This window comes from Balearica regulorum, chromosome 2, assembly GCF_011004875.1.
Source record: "Balearica regulorum gibbericeps isolate bBalReg1 chromosome 2, bBalReg1.pri, whole genome shotgun sequence".
NCBI classification, from domain to species: Eukaryota; Metazoa; Chordata; class Aves; order Gruiformes; family Gruidae; genus Balearica; species Balearica regulorum.
Genome location: NC_046185.1, coordinates 44,009,923 through 44,027,402, shown reverse-complemented (window position 1 = coordinate 44,027,402; position 17,480 = coordinate 44,009,923). Strand labels below are relative to the sequence as shown.

At 35.6% G+C, this 17,480-nt stretch overlaps 1 protein-coding gene across 3 annotated transcripts in view; it reads right to left on the bottom strand.

Moving 5' to 3' along the window:
- RB1CC1 (RB1 inducible coiled-coil 1) overlaps positions 1–17,480 on the bottom strand; it is a 77,988-nt gene that overhangs the window by 20,153 nt on the left and 40,355 nt on the right. For all 3 annotated transcript variants that reach the window (XM_075744096.1, XM_075744097.1, XM_075744098.1), the window contains 6 exons: positions 16,771–16,957; positions 16,609–16,690; positions 15,678–15,739; positions 14,543–14,646; positions 11,950–12,076; positions 3,423–5,338 (listed from right to left, as the gene is read on the bottom strand). In XM_075744096.1, coding sequence (XP_075600211.1) covers positions 3,423–5,338; positions 11,950–12,076; positions 14,543–14,646; positions 15,678–15,739; positions 16,609–16,690; positions 16,771–16,957 — 2,478 coding nt within the window. The remainder of the gene's footprint in view (positions 1–3,422; positions 5,339–11,949; positions 12,077–14,542; positions 14,647–15,677; positions 15,740–16,608; positions 16,691–16,770; positions 16,958–17,480) is intronic.

Below are 17,480 nucleotides of genomic sequence, written 5' to 3'. Positions count from 1 at the left end.
CAAAGAAAACTGAATTGCAGAGGAGGCAGGAAACCTGAAATTCTGACAGCTGCACAGTGGATGCAAGTTTGAGCATCCATGAAACGACCAGTTCCAGCCATTTCTACAGAGTCTTTGCTTTACCATATGATCCAGCACATACTCACCTACCTCTGTTTTGCCATCAATTCTCCCTATTAAGTTAAGAGAGCACAGGATAAGTTTGTCTGAGAGGTTTAAAGAGGAGGTAAACCTGCACCTTACTTAACAAGTAACAAGAATTCACTCACGTTATTCCACGTTATCTAAATGCCAAGTTAATACATCAGCCTAAACCCAAAGCTGTCAGCTGCACTCGACCAAAGCAGGTATCAGTTGCCCTTCAGACAGTCTGCCTGGACTACTGATTGTTTGCAAATGACACCCAAATAAAGGATATTGTTTCTTCTGCAAAGGATGATCACATATATTCCTAGTTTTTAATCCTCATCACCGTATCAGGCGTTGGGTTTACACATTTAATCTGCAAAGCTCTCGACAACTATTGCAATAGTGACAATGCCTAACCTTTTTAGTGTTTTCAAGACACCAAAAGCACATTTCTTCAGAGACTGGGGTTCCTTTACACATAAGCACTGTACTGCTGTACTCTAAGATGACAAAGGAATGTATTTAAGGAACACCACCACTGCTCTACCACATGGACATATGCTGAAGATACAAATTATTATGCAGTAGCTAAGCACTCAAAAAGCCCAGAAGCAGCTGTAAATAAAAGGGCTCTGACAGCCAACTGAAGTTCCCAGAGTGGCAGAACAACCTTTGATATTCCACCAATCAGAAGGAAATTAAGCAGAGAAAAAAGTAAGTCATGAGACACCCAGGCAAATCTTTTTTATGCCACTGAGAAAGCATTTTCATGTTGGATTTTCAATTTATTTCTAAATTAAGCCTGGCTGTGAGAGAGTCCATGCTCTATAGAGAAGCTTCACTACTGATGGTGGTCTGATAGAAGTGGCTGGACAATACCAAGGCTGGAAGATGCCCAAACTGTAATTCAGTTTTCAAAACAGTCGGGATTCCTATTCAGTTTTTAACGTTCTTTACAATGGTATAAATCATTTAACTAACCAGCAAACTGCTTAAGAACAAAAGCCATTACAGAACCTGTGTTTTTCAGTTTATCTCGGTTAGTACATACTACATACAGTAGAAAGATTAAGTAGGAGAGTTAGAAACACCTTGCAGTTTTATCATCTTTCCTAATCACGATGACTTTAATTTCAGGCACGTTATCACCAAAACACATTAATTTTCATATGTTGGTAACGCATGGGTCACAAACATTTCTTTGTTTCTTCTAAATATTTTTGTTAGTTTTCATGTAAATTCAAAAACCAAATTCCTGATACCAGTGCAACATTTGGGTCAAATTTAACAATTCATCTCCCTGTCCGTGCCTTCCGGATGGCTAATGTAACATTGTTCTTCCAGAAAAGGACATTTATCTGACAACCATATAGGCATATGCCCAATAAAAGTTGGTTTCTACCATTACAAGTTAACTGCTAAACAATGACGGAGTGAGGATAACAAGTCAACTTGAATTACTGACATCGCTTGAGGGTTTAGGAACTCAAAAAAATCAAACAGCTAGACAGTGACTTTGAAATATTAAGACAGATTCACATAACATATATGCCCTCTGGAGATAAAACACAGCATGTCTTTATTCCTAGAGAAAAAAACCTAAGAGCAGATTAAAGTCATAAAGAAGAGCCTTAGGAGGCAATACATATTGTAACATCATACTGAAAATTAAGTTACTTGACAGAACTCATAACAAACTACTAATCCTTCTTGAGACTGAAGCAGATAATATTTCTTTGAAAAATATTACTAGCTGTTTTATACAGTTTGTGTAAGCATACACACAGCTGTGCTCAGAAGTTGTTAAAATGTAAGTGTAGATAGTGGATTTTTAACAAGTCTGATGACACAGCTACATCTTTTTCCTGTTGAGTCAAGTTTTTAAAACTCCTATAGTGCATTAATACATACAAAAGGAAGAGAACATAGAGTTTATCTTTTTTCTCCTCATTTCACCATATTTCATTAAGAGACTATTTTGTTCAATTAAGGAGTTCTTAATTTTATTATATCTTAATTCAAAAGATGTAATATTATCTTGATGTATTTTTTCCATACACTGACATAGAAAACACAGACAGTGATGCAACATCATTTAATGACAGGTATGCTTGCTTATCAAAATCTTGATGTAATGGAACTGAAGTGGATAATTCAAGTGAACCAGATATTCAAATTTCCCTTGCACTATTTAAGTGAAGTGTGCACACGCGTTGGACTCTTTGCATAACTTCCCCCTCCTTCCTTTTTTTTTTTTTAACATTACATTTATATATCAAAGTTAAATGCTAACTTAAGTCTGTATTCATGTTCTCTAGTACTCTTCTGTCTTGTATGCCCATTCTGTCCATTTTATTAGTCTTTTCCCATTTCACGAGAAAAATGCTCTATTTAGGTATCGTACAAAAAAGATTATCTGCTGTGTTCCTTCACACTACAAGAACATAAATGACAAATTCTAGCATTTCAAAATAGAATATTGTTTCTAAGCAGTAATCACATAGAAAAATTCTAGTATATCCATTCTATAACACCATAATCTACTCTGCTGACAGGCATTATGAACTAGTAAGTAGGTAAGATATGAGAAGTCAGAAAGAGTAATTCCAGCCATTTATGGCAAGAGAAAAATATATTTTTTTTAAAAATGGAAAAACACTGCAGAAATTAAGAATGAAAAACAATGATGTTTTGGTGTTCTGTAAAATGATGTTGTCACTGTGTGTTTCATTATAAAGCTCAAACTGAAGACCCTGAAAGTGGCATCTGAAGTCAATGGAAGTCCAGGTGGCCATAGAAAAGTTTTCAGTCAATCATATATATATTCCCACACATTTTTTCATGCCACCATTTGCACCAACAAGAGTGTATAGTTAGCCAGTCAAAGAAAGTTCTCAGCCTAAAAGTTAGCACTGTGTGAGCATGCAGTGGCTAATACCTGAGCAAAGGACGAGAAAGGGAGAGGCTGAGACCATCAAAATCAGAATTTCAAGCAACATGCTATTGTAGAAACACTCCTTCAACGTAATATTACAAGACTGAAATATAAAACCTTCACTGCTGTCTGGAAATAATATTGTATAAGGTACTTTACAATCTTTGAGATTAACTACAGACACAGGAATATCACTACCTATAAAATGGAAGTTACTTGAAACTTGAGTATAGAAACCAACCCAGATAAACACTACTACAAATACATAGAAATTTTACTTCCTGCATAGTGCATCATGAATATACCATATTAATTACGTTAAAATATTAGGAAAACACAGTAACAATTCTTACAGTACCTCCGATTTACTTGCATCTCAAGTTGTTGTATTTTTTCCAAAAGCCCTTTTTCAGCAGCTTCCCTCTGTAATTCAAACTCTTTACAAGCAGTTTGTACTGCATCCTCTTTTTCACAATTGAGCTTCTGAATGAGCAACTGCCTGTCTTGCTCTTGGTTAGATACTAACAGTTCTTTCTCTTCCTTAAGCTTATGGATAATAGCTTCATATTTTTCCTGCTGCTCACAGAGACACAATTTTTCTGTTTTTTCTTTTTCTAGGGCATTCACTTCCAACTCTAACTTACTTTGTAATTCCGTTATTTGCTCTGAAAGTCTTTTTTCTGCCTCAGAAGTTTTTTGATGAAGAAGTGTTACTTTATTTAGTTCAGTTCTAAGCAAATTTGATTCTTCTTCATATCTGTCTACTAGCTCAGAAATGCACTGATCTTTCTCAATTGTCATCAGAGTCCTTAGTTCCGACAAGCCCACTTGATATTCATCATTGTTAATTTGTATTTTACTGTTTAATTTATCTATTTCCTTTCTTAAGCTTTCCGTTTCCTTATCAATCTGAAATTTTAAGGTCTCTTGTTGCTGGTTTCTGCTTTCTTCCAACAGAAGCTTCATTTCATCAGTTTCTGCCTCTTTCAGGGCAAGTTCAACTTCTAATTTGCATCTCAAATCAGACAGATCTGAAACCTTGAGTTGTAACTCTTCTACTTGTTGTTGTTTCTCTTGCACAACTACTGCATGAGATTCCTGCATTTGTTCAAGTCTATGCTGGTTCTCTTTTTTTAATTTATCTAAACAGTCCTTGTGCTCAGCTAGCACCTTCTCAAATTCCTGTAAATGCCTGGCTTGTAGGTTGTTTTCCAGTTCTTTTAAATGGCTTTGCTCTAAACTCTCGAGTTCTGCCCTCAGGAGTTGTAGTTTTTCATTGTTCTCCACATGAAGTTTTTTCAAGTCTTCAAGTACTATCTCACGTGACTGCCTCAGTTCCTTAATTTCACAATTTTGTGTCTCCATTTGGCATTCCAATTCAAGTAATTTCTGATCTTTTTCATTCTGAAGGCAAACTACAGCTTCTTTCTCATTTTTCACCATTGTAAATTCATCATTCTTATTCTGAAGAACTTCCTCAAGACCTAATAAGTCACCTTTTAATTTTTTAATCTTCTTTTTATTTTCTTCACTATCCTCCAATAATTTATTAATTTTAGTTTCATATTCACTTTTCAAAGACTGTAATTCTTTTTGATGTTTATCTTTTAGTGTTTTTTCAAGTGAAAGTTTTACCTTCTCAATAGTATTTACTATTTCTAGTGAAGTGCATTTTAAAGAATTAGAAAAGTCACACTGTTCTCTATGTACAAGTGTTCTAAAGTGGCACAGATCTTCTTTTATACCTCTTAAATGTACCTTTGAATCTTGGGCAATAACCCTACACTTCTCCATGCAAACATTGAGAGATGCATTTTCTACTGAAATGTCCTTTACACAGGAATTTTTATCTTGCATACGTCTACTGTCTATTGCATTGATAACTGAAGAATAAAGAGATTCCACCATCATTTCTGGACTTTGTGGATCACTTATTACATTAGGAGATACTGGATTTTCTTCTATTACAAATTCATTTACTGCCGACATAAAGTCAGATTCTGGACTTTCTGCTAATGAATCCAAGTCTAATGATCCTTGCTTAAGAGCTTGCTCCAAGTTCGAATGGGCAATAGTTTCAAAATCAAATGTATGAGCATCAATGCTGTCTGGAGACAATTCTTCTAATGGAGCAGGGGGACACACAGGAGGACACAGGGGACCCTGAAGACTGAGTGATGGAGGAGTTCTTGAAGAGGTAGCAATTGCAGTTCCTGTTGTACTTTCCATCCTTGGTGTGGTAGCAGATTGTGGCGATGCTTGACTATTGGAGGCCTACAAGTTATAAAATATGAAACAAACACTTACTGAAGTGATAGGCAAAAGTATTAGTATTATACATTGATTAAAAATTACCACGCAAAACAAGAACTTAAGAAGTTGTCCTTATTTTCTGCAGCAGTCTAAAATACATATGACTAAAATTTAAGTAAGAATTGCAGAAAATCAGAGATATTTGCCAGTAAGTTTCAAAAAAAGCACCATTTGTAAATATATAAATTAAATGTTCATCTATCCAAAAGTCCTACATAGATCACATATAATTACATTTGAAAGAGCTGAAGCATAAGTTTGGAAGTAACCTGAAGTAACCAGTCAGAAATAGGCTTTCTTTTCTAACAGCCTATTCATTTCCATTTTCCTAATGATTTTGTTACTAAAATATTTTTATTTAATTGCTACTAATACGGCTATTAAAAATCAGCATAATCCAGTCACTATTAATATACTAAACTAAGAAGGTTTACAAAAAGCTTTACTACAACTAAACTGTTGTCTACTAATGTAATAAAAACACGTATGAGAATTGTTCTGCTTGCGAGAGTGTAGTAAGTAATATACGGTATAATGAAGGACACATTCTAATTAAAAGCAACATTACGACTTTTCAGAATGCAAGACATCACAGCCTGAGTGGATTTTTTTCCCCCTCTATGCTGCTCCCATTGCTCCCAATTTTTGTCATTTTGCCTCTAAACCTTGGATACCACTAAACCTGATTCTGTAGCACCAGATCCTTTCAATATTCAGCTGAAAAGCTAATGGTTAGAATAACCGTCCATAATCAATCATCCATGAGTAACAGCAGCTTGTAAACCAATACAAATATTAAGTAAAGCTTCTCCATCTTCCCAAAACTGTTCCCAAGTAATTTTGATCAGTTTCAGTGATTTGATTCTTAAAAAGCTAAAAACTTACTTTCAAATCAATTTTCCAATTGTGATTAGATATCATCTTTAAATCTCATTATCATCAGTTCTTGTTCATGACTATATGAATTATAAAGCAAGATCTCAACTTCCAGTGCATAAAGTGTAAATTCACGCAGTGTTTGAAAACCAACCTTTGCCATTTCAAAGACAACATGCTTTTCTATACCGCCATGAAATATATACTTTAAGTGAATTCAGCGGAAGTTTGATTTATCACAGCTACAATAGCTGCAACTGCAGGCCAAGTTACCTGAAATTCAGTAAAGCACCATTTTGAAATGCTTTTAAAAAAAGGGGAAGAAAAAAAAAAAAAAATCAACCTCAGTACAGCCTTAGAGACTGTGCAGAAGTGAAATGTTTATTTAAGTCCTCTTCCTTTACTATCTTCACATCTACCAGAACTACGAACAAATGGTTGACCTGTAATATCTTATACAATTTACTATTAAATACAACAGGGAATATAAAAGCCCTAATGCCAACAATAACATCACCTGTAGATTCTTAGAACAAAAATATAAACCTTAAGCTTCGGCAAGTGCAGAACACATCTCAGTGGAAGCCAAAAAGCTATGTACAGCCTCAGTATCCACCAAGGATACATTCCTGAACAAGTTTGTAATAGGATGGATAGCAAAGCAATTTTTCATAAGAAAATTACAGTGAAATACACAAGGAGAGTATCTGTGACATGTAGGATAAAGAGGCATGAGCAGGACCATCAGGATCACAAGCTGGAAGAGATACTTAGTGTTTTTGAATAGATCAGTATTCTAAAAGATCTCAGATGCATTGTCTGCAACACCATAGCCCAACCATTACCTTGTTTTTCCATCCTTCACCCTTGTTTAATCTTATTCATCTGAGGAATATGACCATCTTGAAAATAAATTTTTCCTCAAGATTCATAGCAATGTTTGCAGTCAAAGATTCCCATCAGATGTTAAGTCTCAAAGTGCTAGAGATCTCTCAGAATGGTGCTCTTTTCCAAAAAGTCAACGCTGTCTCCAGCGGATAATCCTCATGATCCTGCTCGTCCCTCTTTTCCAAACCATCCACACTGTCTCCATGCATTTAAATTGTGTGTCTGGTGTTAATACGTTAGCAAAAGTTTCCTCAATAAAAACTGTCTGTTGAACTCAGCTACTTGATTGGTGCCAGTTAGTGGAGGTGGGTAATAAATGGTCAGCAACAGAACTCAAAAAAAAAAAAAAAAACCCAGATAGAAGTGACAGATACCAGACTACCGATGTATAAATAGCTGATGTTTGTTTTTCCAATCTTTTACAAATGGCTGCTACACAGAGAGACCCTATTCCTCTCTGCACCATGTAAATGTTCTCTTAATGGAGATGTAAGTGTGACTAACTGAATTCTGAACTGGGATTTAGGAAGAATCTATTTCCAGCTCTGACACTCACCTATTTAGCAAAGCTGCATTTATACCTCACCTCCATTAGCCTTTGCATCTATATGAAAGTAAATCATACAATGATTTTTGAAATCCAGTTATGAAAATCCACTGTAAAAAACCTTATTTTCACTATACAAAATATTATCTTTGTCAAAAATGAACACAAGACATAACACAAAAAAAACTTAAAGGGAAATGCTCCTTTTGTTAAAGGTACTATTAGTCCAGGTTTAAGCATTTACCTTTGGTTTAATTTCAGCTTGCTGTTTATCTCAGCAAACTCAGAAAAAGAAATGTTGAAGGATACTGTATATGTTGATACATGCCTGGATTCAAAGGATATGCTTTAAGTGACAAACATTAAACATTGATAAACCAGAGCTTTAACAGTAATAAAAGCTAGCATCACAGGTGTCAGTAAACACATACTAAAAAAGCACTCCAACGACTTTGAATATTAGAAGGCCCTACAGAAAGCCACATGCAAAGGAGAGAAGGTATCTACTTTTTGGCACCCCTGAAGAATCGTCCTAGAAGGTAAAAAGTAAGGATATAGCATGAAGAAGAAAACAAAAAAAATAAGTAACTGTCACTGTGCAGAGCAATACTCTACTGAGCTGGATTTCCTCATGACCCAGGGCTGTAACAAATTCCGTGCCTCTGCAGTGGCTGCTGTGAGCTAGGTCTCTAGTTAGAGTACTAGATTACTGCCTAACGAAGAGTTAAACCTCACATTTTGAATAGCTGAGTCCTGTGATGACAAAAGGAGTCAAGAGCAAATAAATAAGTAAAAAAAAAAAGTGCAGAGAAGCAGAATTAATTTTAAGTTCTCAGGTGCTGCTGGATTACATGCTTTGTTCTAATTATGTTACTACGATAAACATAGCCAGGGAATGGGGCAATTCTTGGAAGGATTACAAACTGCTTGAATTTCAGACTCGACTAGAACAAATGGTAGAGTCATAATCTCATTGGAAAAGCCAGCTTCTCTTACAAGAGAAACTTTTAATACCTAAGGATTGCATACGTTAATCACCTACTAACCATGGAGAAGACACCTTAATCATCTTACCTGACTCCTACAGGCACCTTAACTTTCTCCTGGTCATCTAACTCAGTCACTGATCTGCTCAAACTTTGTCTGTATTATGGAAATGAGAGGGCACAGCAGTGTCTTTGGTGTGAGATCATTACATTACAAAGAATAAGCAGAAAACTTTAAAAAGGAAAACAGATTTCAAAGTAGAAAAAAATAAAAAAATGTTATTTACTCTGACGTAATACTAAAAAAAGAAATCAGATATCAGATAGAGAAGCATATCATCATTAATGTTCTATGAACATGAAAGCTGAAATAAGAGTTATAGGGACACTTAAAAAGAAATGATACTAACATCTCCAGTAAGGTATTGGATCTCCTCTCTGACTTGCTCTTTGCTCACTTGTCTGCAGCTACAGCTTTTCTCTCCTGCCTACAGCAACTATCAAAAGACCAGCTGCTGTGGCCGATGCAGTAGGACGAATTCCCATCTGACCCAGACAGAGCTAAACTGCTGCACTACCAACAAGCCAGGAAAACTATCCCAGTCCAACTTAAAGAACCAGGCTTCTGCTGCCACTTGTATGGAAAGGGAGGTTGGGGTTGAAAGTGTGTCCTTGGGAGAGTACAAGAGCAGCATTCTGTTATATGGGCAACACTCAACGTCTGCAGAGTCATCACCAACTTTGCACCAAGCTGGGGCAATATCTCACAGTTCATCAACAGAATGTGTAGATGCATAAAGCTGTAGGCATCTTCAGGACTATTATTAAATGTTTGTTCCCCCTTCTAATTATATACTGTAAATTCCCAGCAATACTAAGGATAAGAAAAGAACATTTTCAAATTATTGCAGTAATTCTATATGAAAAAAAAAATCACAGGTAGAAGTAGTGTAATTCAAAAAATTGCTTCTAGATCATCTGCAGAACAAATCAACACAGAGAAGGACCTAATATCTTTCATCAAGTAGTAAAAAGAGTACTGTCGTTGAGAAGGAAAAATCTGACACATCTATTTGCTTCAATTCCAAAAAAAGAGTTAAAATGAATCATTGAAATAGACACGGAGAAGGGCATTTTTAAGATGACATCATGAATGGTCCAGCTCTGACTGTGCAATGCAATTTACTCTAAGGAAAGAGAGAATTATCCAAATCTGTCTAAACACTTGACATTTCTGAGGCAGCCAAAAATCCAAACTGGTCAAAGCACAGTAAAAGAGAAGAGTAGAAAGAACAGATTCTCCTCATTTGGCAAACATCGTTTTTGTGCAGCCAGGTACTCATTAAAAACATTCTCAGATAAGCAAGTCTGAGCCAAAAAGGGCAAACCATCAAGATCTGACCAAGACACCTTTCCTGTTTGTTTTTCTACTATTACGTATATTTTAAATTAAAACTTACTCCTTTGATTTATTTCACACTCTTCTGACACTGCAAGCCTGTCCTGCTTTTCAGTTGAGACAGAGATAATTTTCACAAGAACCTTGGAGGGGACACAGCCAGGACAGCTGACCCAAAGTAGCCAAAGGGGTATTCCATCCCATATGATGGGAAGAGGGGAAGCTGGCCAGGGAGGAATCACTGCTCAGCGATGGACTGGGCATCTGGTTCGAGGCAGTGAGCAAATTGCATTGCGTATCACTCACTTTGTGTATTCTTTTATAAGTATTGTTATTTTCCTCTTCCTTTGCTATCCTAGTAAACTGTCCCTACCCCAATCCACAAGTTTTACCCTTTTCTCCCAATTCTCCTCATCCCACTGTAGGGTGGGGGGGAAGCAGTGAGTGAGCAGCTGCATGGTGCTCAGCTGCCGGCTGGGGCTAAACCACAACACAAGCCTCAGTGAAAAATTAATTCATTAGAACACCTGTCACTATCCTGGTTTCTTACGAGATAAATTTCAGGATGCTGCAAGTTGGGAATGGATTTCTGTATTTCAGAGCATGGTCTGTTGGAAAAATCATGTTCAGAAAACTCCCAGATTTCACAAAATTTACACCACTCCTAGTCATTCTACTGACTAATGCAGTGGTCAGGCCCTAACACTCTTGTTCTTAATGGCTGTTCATATAAAAACAATCTTCATAAAGAGAGAGAAGAGCTAAGAAATTACATAAATGACACACCTTTTCTATACTGCAGAATAAAGAGCAGCCCAGATCTCATATTTTACATAAATGAAAGACTTCCAGTAAATGTCTTGTTCAAGTCTCAGAGAAATAAGAAGATAGAGGATTTCACGTCACCTGGTTTAAGCAGGAATTTGCTAATTCAAAATTGAATATGCCCATAACCTTGGCAGTTACAGAAGATGTTTCTAGTCAAAGTGCACACACACACTGCAGATAACATGGAGTCCCACAAAAATAACACCTTTTTTTCTATAGCAAAACTCATAAAGAAATCAAATTTGAAACAGTCAACTTCACATAAGGTTTTAAGCGTTGCTAAATTCACCCAGAGTTTCACTGGGACAGGCTACAGTCAGAAGCTAAAAGGACCCCATTTGTTGTATTATGAACATTAGAGGCTGAATGAATGCACAGAAGCAATCAAAAGAAGTTTGATTGCTCAGAATTTCTGTGGGAAAGAATCTGCTTGACAGGCAGACTGAAACTAGGAAGAGATCTTTTTGCCTTCTGTCCCTTCTATACTCAAAGAAAAAGACTGCAAATTTCTCCCCTTCCCCAAAAAGCAGTTCTACAGCAAAAGGAGTAGGTGACAAATCAATATTCAGGCTAATGGGGACAACTAACCAAGGCCCTAAATTCTCCTTAGCTGCTTGTGCCAAAAGGACTTAAGAAGCAATGCAAAAATCTAGAGAAGTAACAACTTCATTAAATACAAACTAAAGTGACAAAATGCACACATTCTGCCCACAGAAGCTTGAAAAAATGGCAGAAAGCAGAAACATTAACAGAATAATTCTACTTCTACAGTTTCTGTGGAATATAAGCATGTTAAATGTTTAGAAGATATTCAATATCTTTTGACTATTCTGTAGATAGACTCACTTAAAGAGCTCAAAATTATCAGAATGTTTACTAGTGTCTGATTAGAAAGGAAACTCTTATTATGCAGTTATGAGATCAACTCATCTTTACACCTGGAAAAACAAAGTTTCTTTCTGAAGTGGTTGATTAAACAATATTATAAAATTATTCTACTCTTTTGAATAGAATATTCTCTTTTCTTGGTAAAGAAAAACAAAAATACCTTTTGTTCATTCAGCAGGTCTGTAATGGTTTGTGACATTTCATCCAAACTCTGTGCTGCCTTTACCAGGTTATGTAGAGCACGTACATGCTGGTGAAGAGGTTCAAAGTCACAAAGTATGGGAACCCTTAAAAACAGTATAGGATTAAAATTTTTCTTCCACATTGTTAATCTAATATTTAAATATATTAAATCATTACATGTATATTCCAACAAGACTAAGCTTCCCTCTGTATAAGGTTTGTACTTTCTTCATTTCATCTATTTTACATGGAAAATTCACTAAGACCACCTGTTATTTGTGTTTTAAGTTAAGAACTTGAGAGCTTTTATGGAGCAGATAAACACAATGATGGGGTAGTAATATGTCAGAGTCCTTCCACCTGAGGAAAACAATTACCAGTAGTACCTAGAGTTACAATAACAGTAACAGAAGAGAACCGATCGTGATTAGATCTGTAATTGAAGCACTTATGGTTGCAAATTACTCTATTCTTCTCTCCAGTTGGATTCTCTCCAATCTAGCTCTTCCTTTGAAGCAGCTATTAATTCTGGACTATTTCATTTTAATGACAGGTAACCTAAATTAAAAGGATCATTAATGTGTCATGATCACATTGCAAGTGTTGCAAGATAAACTTTTGATTGCAAGTTTTCTAAATCTCTGGAAAAGCAACATTTAATTAATTTTTCTTGAGAGTCCATATATCCAGAATTTTTAATTTGTTCAGGAATATCTCCACTGAAATCATGAAGGAGGAGTTCATTTCAACTAACAATATAAGCAGATTACACTCCAATATATTCTGCATTCTCTATTCAATATATAAGGCAAGTGGTATCTAGGGTATTTTTGTAGAATTAAGATTTCAGCAATTGCTCAAACATGCAATTTCAGAAGACCGAAGCATTTTAAATAAATAGAAACATCATTTTAATTATGCAGCTCAGGGGTTCGGTGCTGATAGAAAAGGACTTTGTGCTGGGTCTCAGTTTGTCTATTGCTTGCTTTTTAAATGTTAAATGAAAATACCAAAGAAAGCACTGCTCTAAAGTTTCTTCTAAAGCCCAGTGTCTGCCAAGGTGTGTGACAGCTTTGCCAACTTGGGTTGCAAGTCCATCACTATGATCAGTATTTTCTTCAAATGTATCCTGAGTCCAGAAACCAGGAGGAACATGACATAATCCCACCTCTATTGCCATCAAGTGGAAAGCTATGTCACTACATTTCAGACCAACTAAACTAGTTCAGTTAGTTATTAGTTTTCTGACAATAGCAAGGCAAAATTTTTCCTGAACTCAGTCCAAACTTCCCAGAAAGGTTATAAAATTCTCACAAACTCAAAAATCTGGCAAGCATCAGCAATATGATACTATAATTTGCTTTTTTTTTTTCCTGCAAAATCACTGAGGAGCAAGCCTAAGAGCTAACAAGAGAAAATAAAAGGGTACATCAGCTGTATCATGATGTAGGACTGTCAGGCAGACTAAGCTCACTATACTTATTGTTAATTCCAGCAGCAATACCGTAAGGATGGCCAGGAATTCTTAATCAAAAAGAATACCAGTACAAAATAGAGGTGAAAAACACAGTGAATTCGGCTCCTGCACAGTGGACTAGTAACAAGTATCAGGCTGATACTGTTGGTGAATCTGACAGGTGACAGCAGAGCATCCTCCTTTTGGATTTACCTTATCATCCTTTGTGGAATTGTGGCCTTGGGGCTAGAAAAAACGGAATCTCAGCAAATCTCTAACTGCAGATCTGTTCTAGGAGAACGAAGACAGATACATGCAGCATCTGATTGTGGTCATACTGATAGATCTCTTCCTAGACAGAAGCTTACACAGAACTTGCTACTGCCTATTTCTTGCCCATTACCTTGGTTGGCATTTCTTTATCCGATTGCTACAGGTTTAAGACATATGAGTTTGAAAGCTCAGTCTAGCGGTCAACTTTTCCAGAAAAACATCTCCAAGTTCTAGATAAGAAACTAATCCTGTCAAGTTGCCTGTGAGAAAAAACAGTCTACACTTGCATGTCTGCCTCACTGTTGGGAGAAAAGAAACACGGAAATAGAGCTTCCGCTCAAAATGATGGATGTCCAAATGACAGATAGCAGAGGCACTTAGATAATCCACTTTTTAGTAAAATAAGTCTGTCAGAGAAAACAATAATACAGGAGATCTCTATGATCTCTCGCTGGGCTGAAGAAATTTATTTCTTCTAGAATATCACTTAACAAAGAGCAAATGAAAAAAATCAATCTAATTCTGATCTGACAAAACATTAAGTTATCGAGTTTATTTCATTTTAAAACTGACAAATTTTTGTTTTTAGCTACGGGGCAGTTCAGAGGAATGTCCAACATCCTTTTCATCTCTACACAGCATACATGTGCTCAAATTATCCAAGCTTGAGTACATGAAGCATATAGACAATACATATCTGCATTAAGGCAGTGAAGACCATTGCTTAATAACGACACCAGTTCAAAAAGTATCCTTGTCTGTTCCTTAGAAAAAATTAACTGGGAAAATGAGCAGGGGGAAGCTACTTCCATAACGTACAAAGTTTAAAAAGGTGCTTTACCTGAGTAATGGCTGTACTTCTGAAGGACAAAAAGACTGCAAAAACTGCAAGTCACTTAATGAGATATCTGGAAGTTCACTGTCAAATCTGCGAGGTTTTCGTGTCTGTATTAAGAAGAAATTAATTTACAAATTGTTGTTAAAGTAAATAATATCAAGATAACTAAGGAAGGATTGAAAAAGAGCTCAATTAAAAACACAGAAAAGCTGGTGTTAAAAAAAGTATGAAATCTTCTGAGAGATCAGTTTAAGAGAACCATGCCTGGCCCCACACCCTAAAAAAAAAAAATCATTTACATCAGGCAGCAGTAGAATAGAGTCTTTCAGTTGGAAGGGATCTACAATGATCATCTAGTCCAACTTCCTCCCTGTCACCAAGCTTCATAAACATTAAGGATGTGTTTAAAAAGTTAAGGGATAAGAGATGGCACTGAAGCTTTATTTACAGTGCTGTTAAACATACAGTCAAATATTAATTCAGTTCACTATTCAGAACACTGAAATGAGTTGCATTCTGATTTTTCCAAGTATCCTTTAAAACAAAAAGCTGTGAAGGAGAAGCTGCAAAGGTTAAACAAAGCAGAGTAAGATGGCAACATTAGAATCAGGGAGACTTATCTTACTTGAATTAAACAAGCTGTATGAAATCAAAGTTAACAGGCAATGCTTGATTACAGCTATACTTTTTCACTCCTTCATGTTATCAGCCAATAGAGATGAAAATGCTTTTCTACTCATGCAGTGATTATAGAAAAAACATGAAAACCTTTTACTTGTTTTTACCATCCAATTAATTTTATGGCTGTATTATTCAGAAGAGAGAACTAAATGATCAAATTATCCCTCCTGGCTTTTTTTTGTGATCATTAATAGCAATTTTTTGTACAATACCACAGACTCCTTGTTAAAAAGGAGTATCAAGTTGACATTTCCTCTCCCACCACACTGCAAGTTATGAACCAATGTTAATATAAGCCACTTGAAATAGCAAAGAACACTAACTCCGAGCTTTTTCATCTGTGTCAGAGCCATGTGACAGACACATAGCTTGAATGAATTAAGCTTAGGTTTTTTTAATTTATGAAAGTACCATTTATAAAAATGAAATAAAACCAGAAAATATATCGAGTACATACGCAAAAGGATGGAGGCCAGGAATCAAGTCCTCTAAACAAACGATTCCTTAGAAAAGACTTCCCTGGGCAAAGAAAAAAATGGTTATTTAAAAGAAAGAAATGCAACATACAAACAATGTCTCCAGAATAAACAATTAAGCTACTGCAGTTTTAACAGCCAAATTAAATTTGAAAGCATTACTAATTATGCCATTTCTTGACAACATAAAAACGGCAAGTGACCGCAGAACTTCATGCCAAACCTACCACTTGAGTAGAACTTGTCACTTCATTGAAGCTTCTTTTTGCTTAATGTTCACTCTGCAAAAGCCTCAACTCATTTTTCAAATTTTAATTGTAATCTTACTAATCTCCTTTCCAAAATTTTGATAACCTTTTGCTCAATTTTAGCAGTTCATTCAGAACATAAGTTGCAGACTTTGCAGAAAAAAAAGAAAAAAAAAAATCAGATTTCTTTTACCAGCAACTTCATTTAAATTTTTTTTTAACTTCTGGTCAAGCTCTTTAGACATAGGTCTTCGTTCTTGCTTTTTTTCTGAAGTAATACAGAGGACATTGTAGCAATACTCAAATATTTAGTAATGGTTTTAAAAGTGTTACTTAAAAGAAATCACAGAGCACATTCAAACAGAAACAGCATTCAAATGTAATAATTGTAAATCTTATCTTTTACAAGCATTAAACTAATTAGAACTTCCATAGTATTTTGGATAATCTGTATGAAACAGTTCATTAATTTAATTAAGGGAAAATATAAGAGAAAAATATTTTGTTCATAATAGGACTGTCTGGCACACTGCATGTATTTCCTATTTAAGTCAAATAAAAAGTTATATAGGTATTTAAACTACAACATAATGAAAGTACTTTAACTAAAAAGACAGAAGTCATGCATAACCACAACCCTTATTTCACAAGAGAAGGTACTTACTGAACAGTTTACCAAAAGATTCCCTTTTTGCCTTTTCGGCTTCATAGAGGTGTTTTCCATCTTTTATTAAAGCACCCGCCCACTGTGGAAGGGAAAATATGTAGTTAGTTGTTAATTTGTACCTTAGCACAAGAGCTTGGTCTCAAAGTTTTACTTACTTACCTCCCTGTAGTGTTTTATGAACATTTTTCTCCTCACAACCTCAACAACAGCTAGACAGTACATTTGAGGAACAGTACTGAGAGCCTCTACAACCTTGACCCTTTCTAGGAGCTCTGTTACAAGACGAAGCAATGCTTGTAGTTTCTCTCCATCTTGGTCAGCATGAAGCATTACAAAACAACACCACCTACAAAAGTAGGTTACACTTTAGAAGTTAACAACTTAGTCATCTTTTCTGTATTTAAATTTCACGAAGATTAGCAACATGTCTGGATGAAGTGAACAATGACATCATTTTACATGGGACAACAGGCTATCTGGAAGTACCGAGCAATTCAGAATTCAGTAGTCACCTTGCAGTTCCCTGTTAATTTCTCCCAGTAAGATATCCATATTGGTACTGAAAAAACGAACACTTACAACCATTTGAGTTAAGGTTATTGGTTTTGACAGGTAGCGCTCTTAGCATACATAACCTTAGAAGGTATGATAATGTAACTTTCTCCAAAATAATTTAAAAAGCTGGTACATCCAGAGCAAAGAAGAGACTACTTTTTGCTTATAAATCTTAAAAATACTCATTGAAAAGCATTAGCAAGAAATATTAAGGGTAGGGATATTGTCAAAGAAATAAGATCAAAACACAGTTTGGTAAGTTCACACCAACAACTCACGCACTACAAATCACAGTACTTGTAACATACAAATTC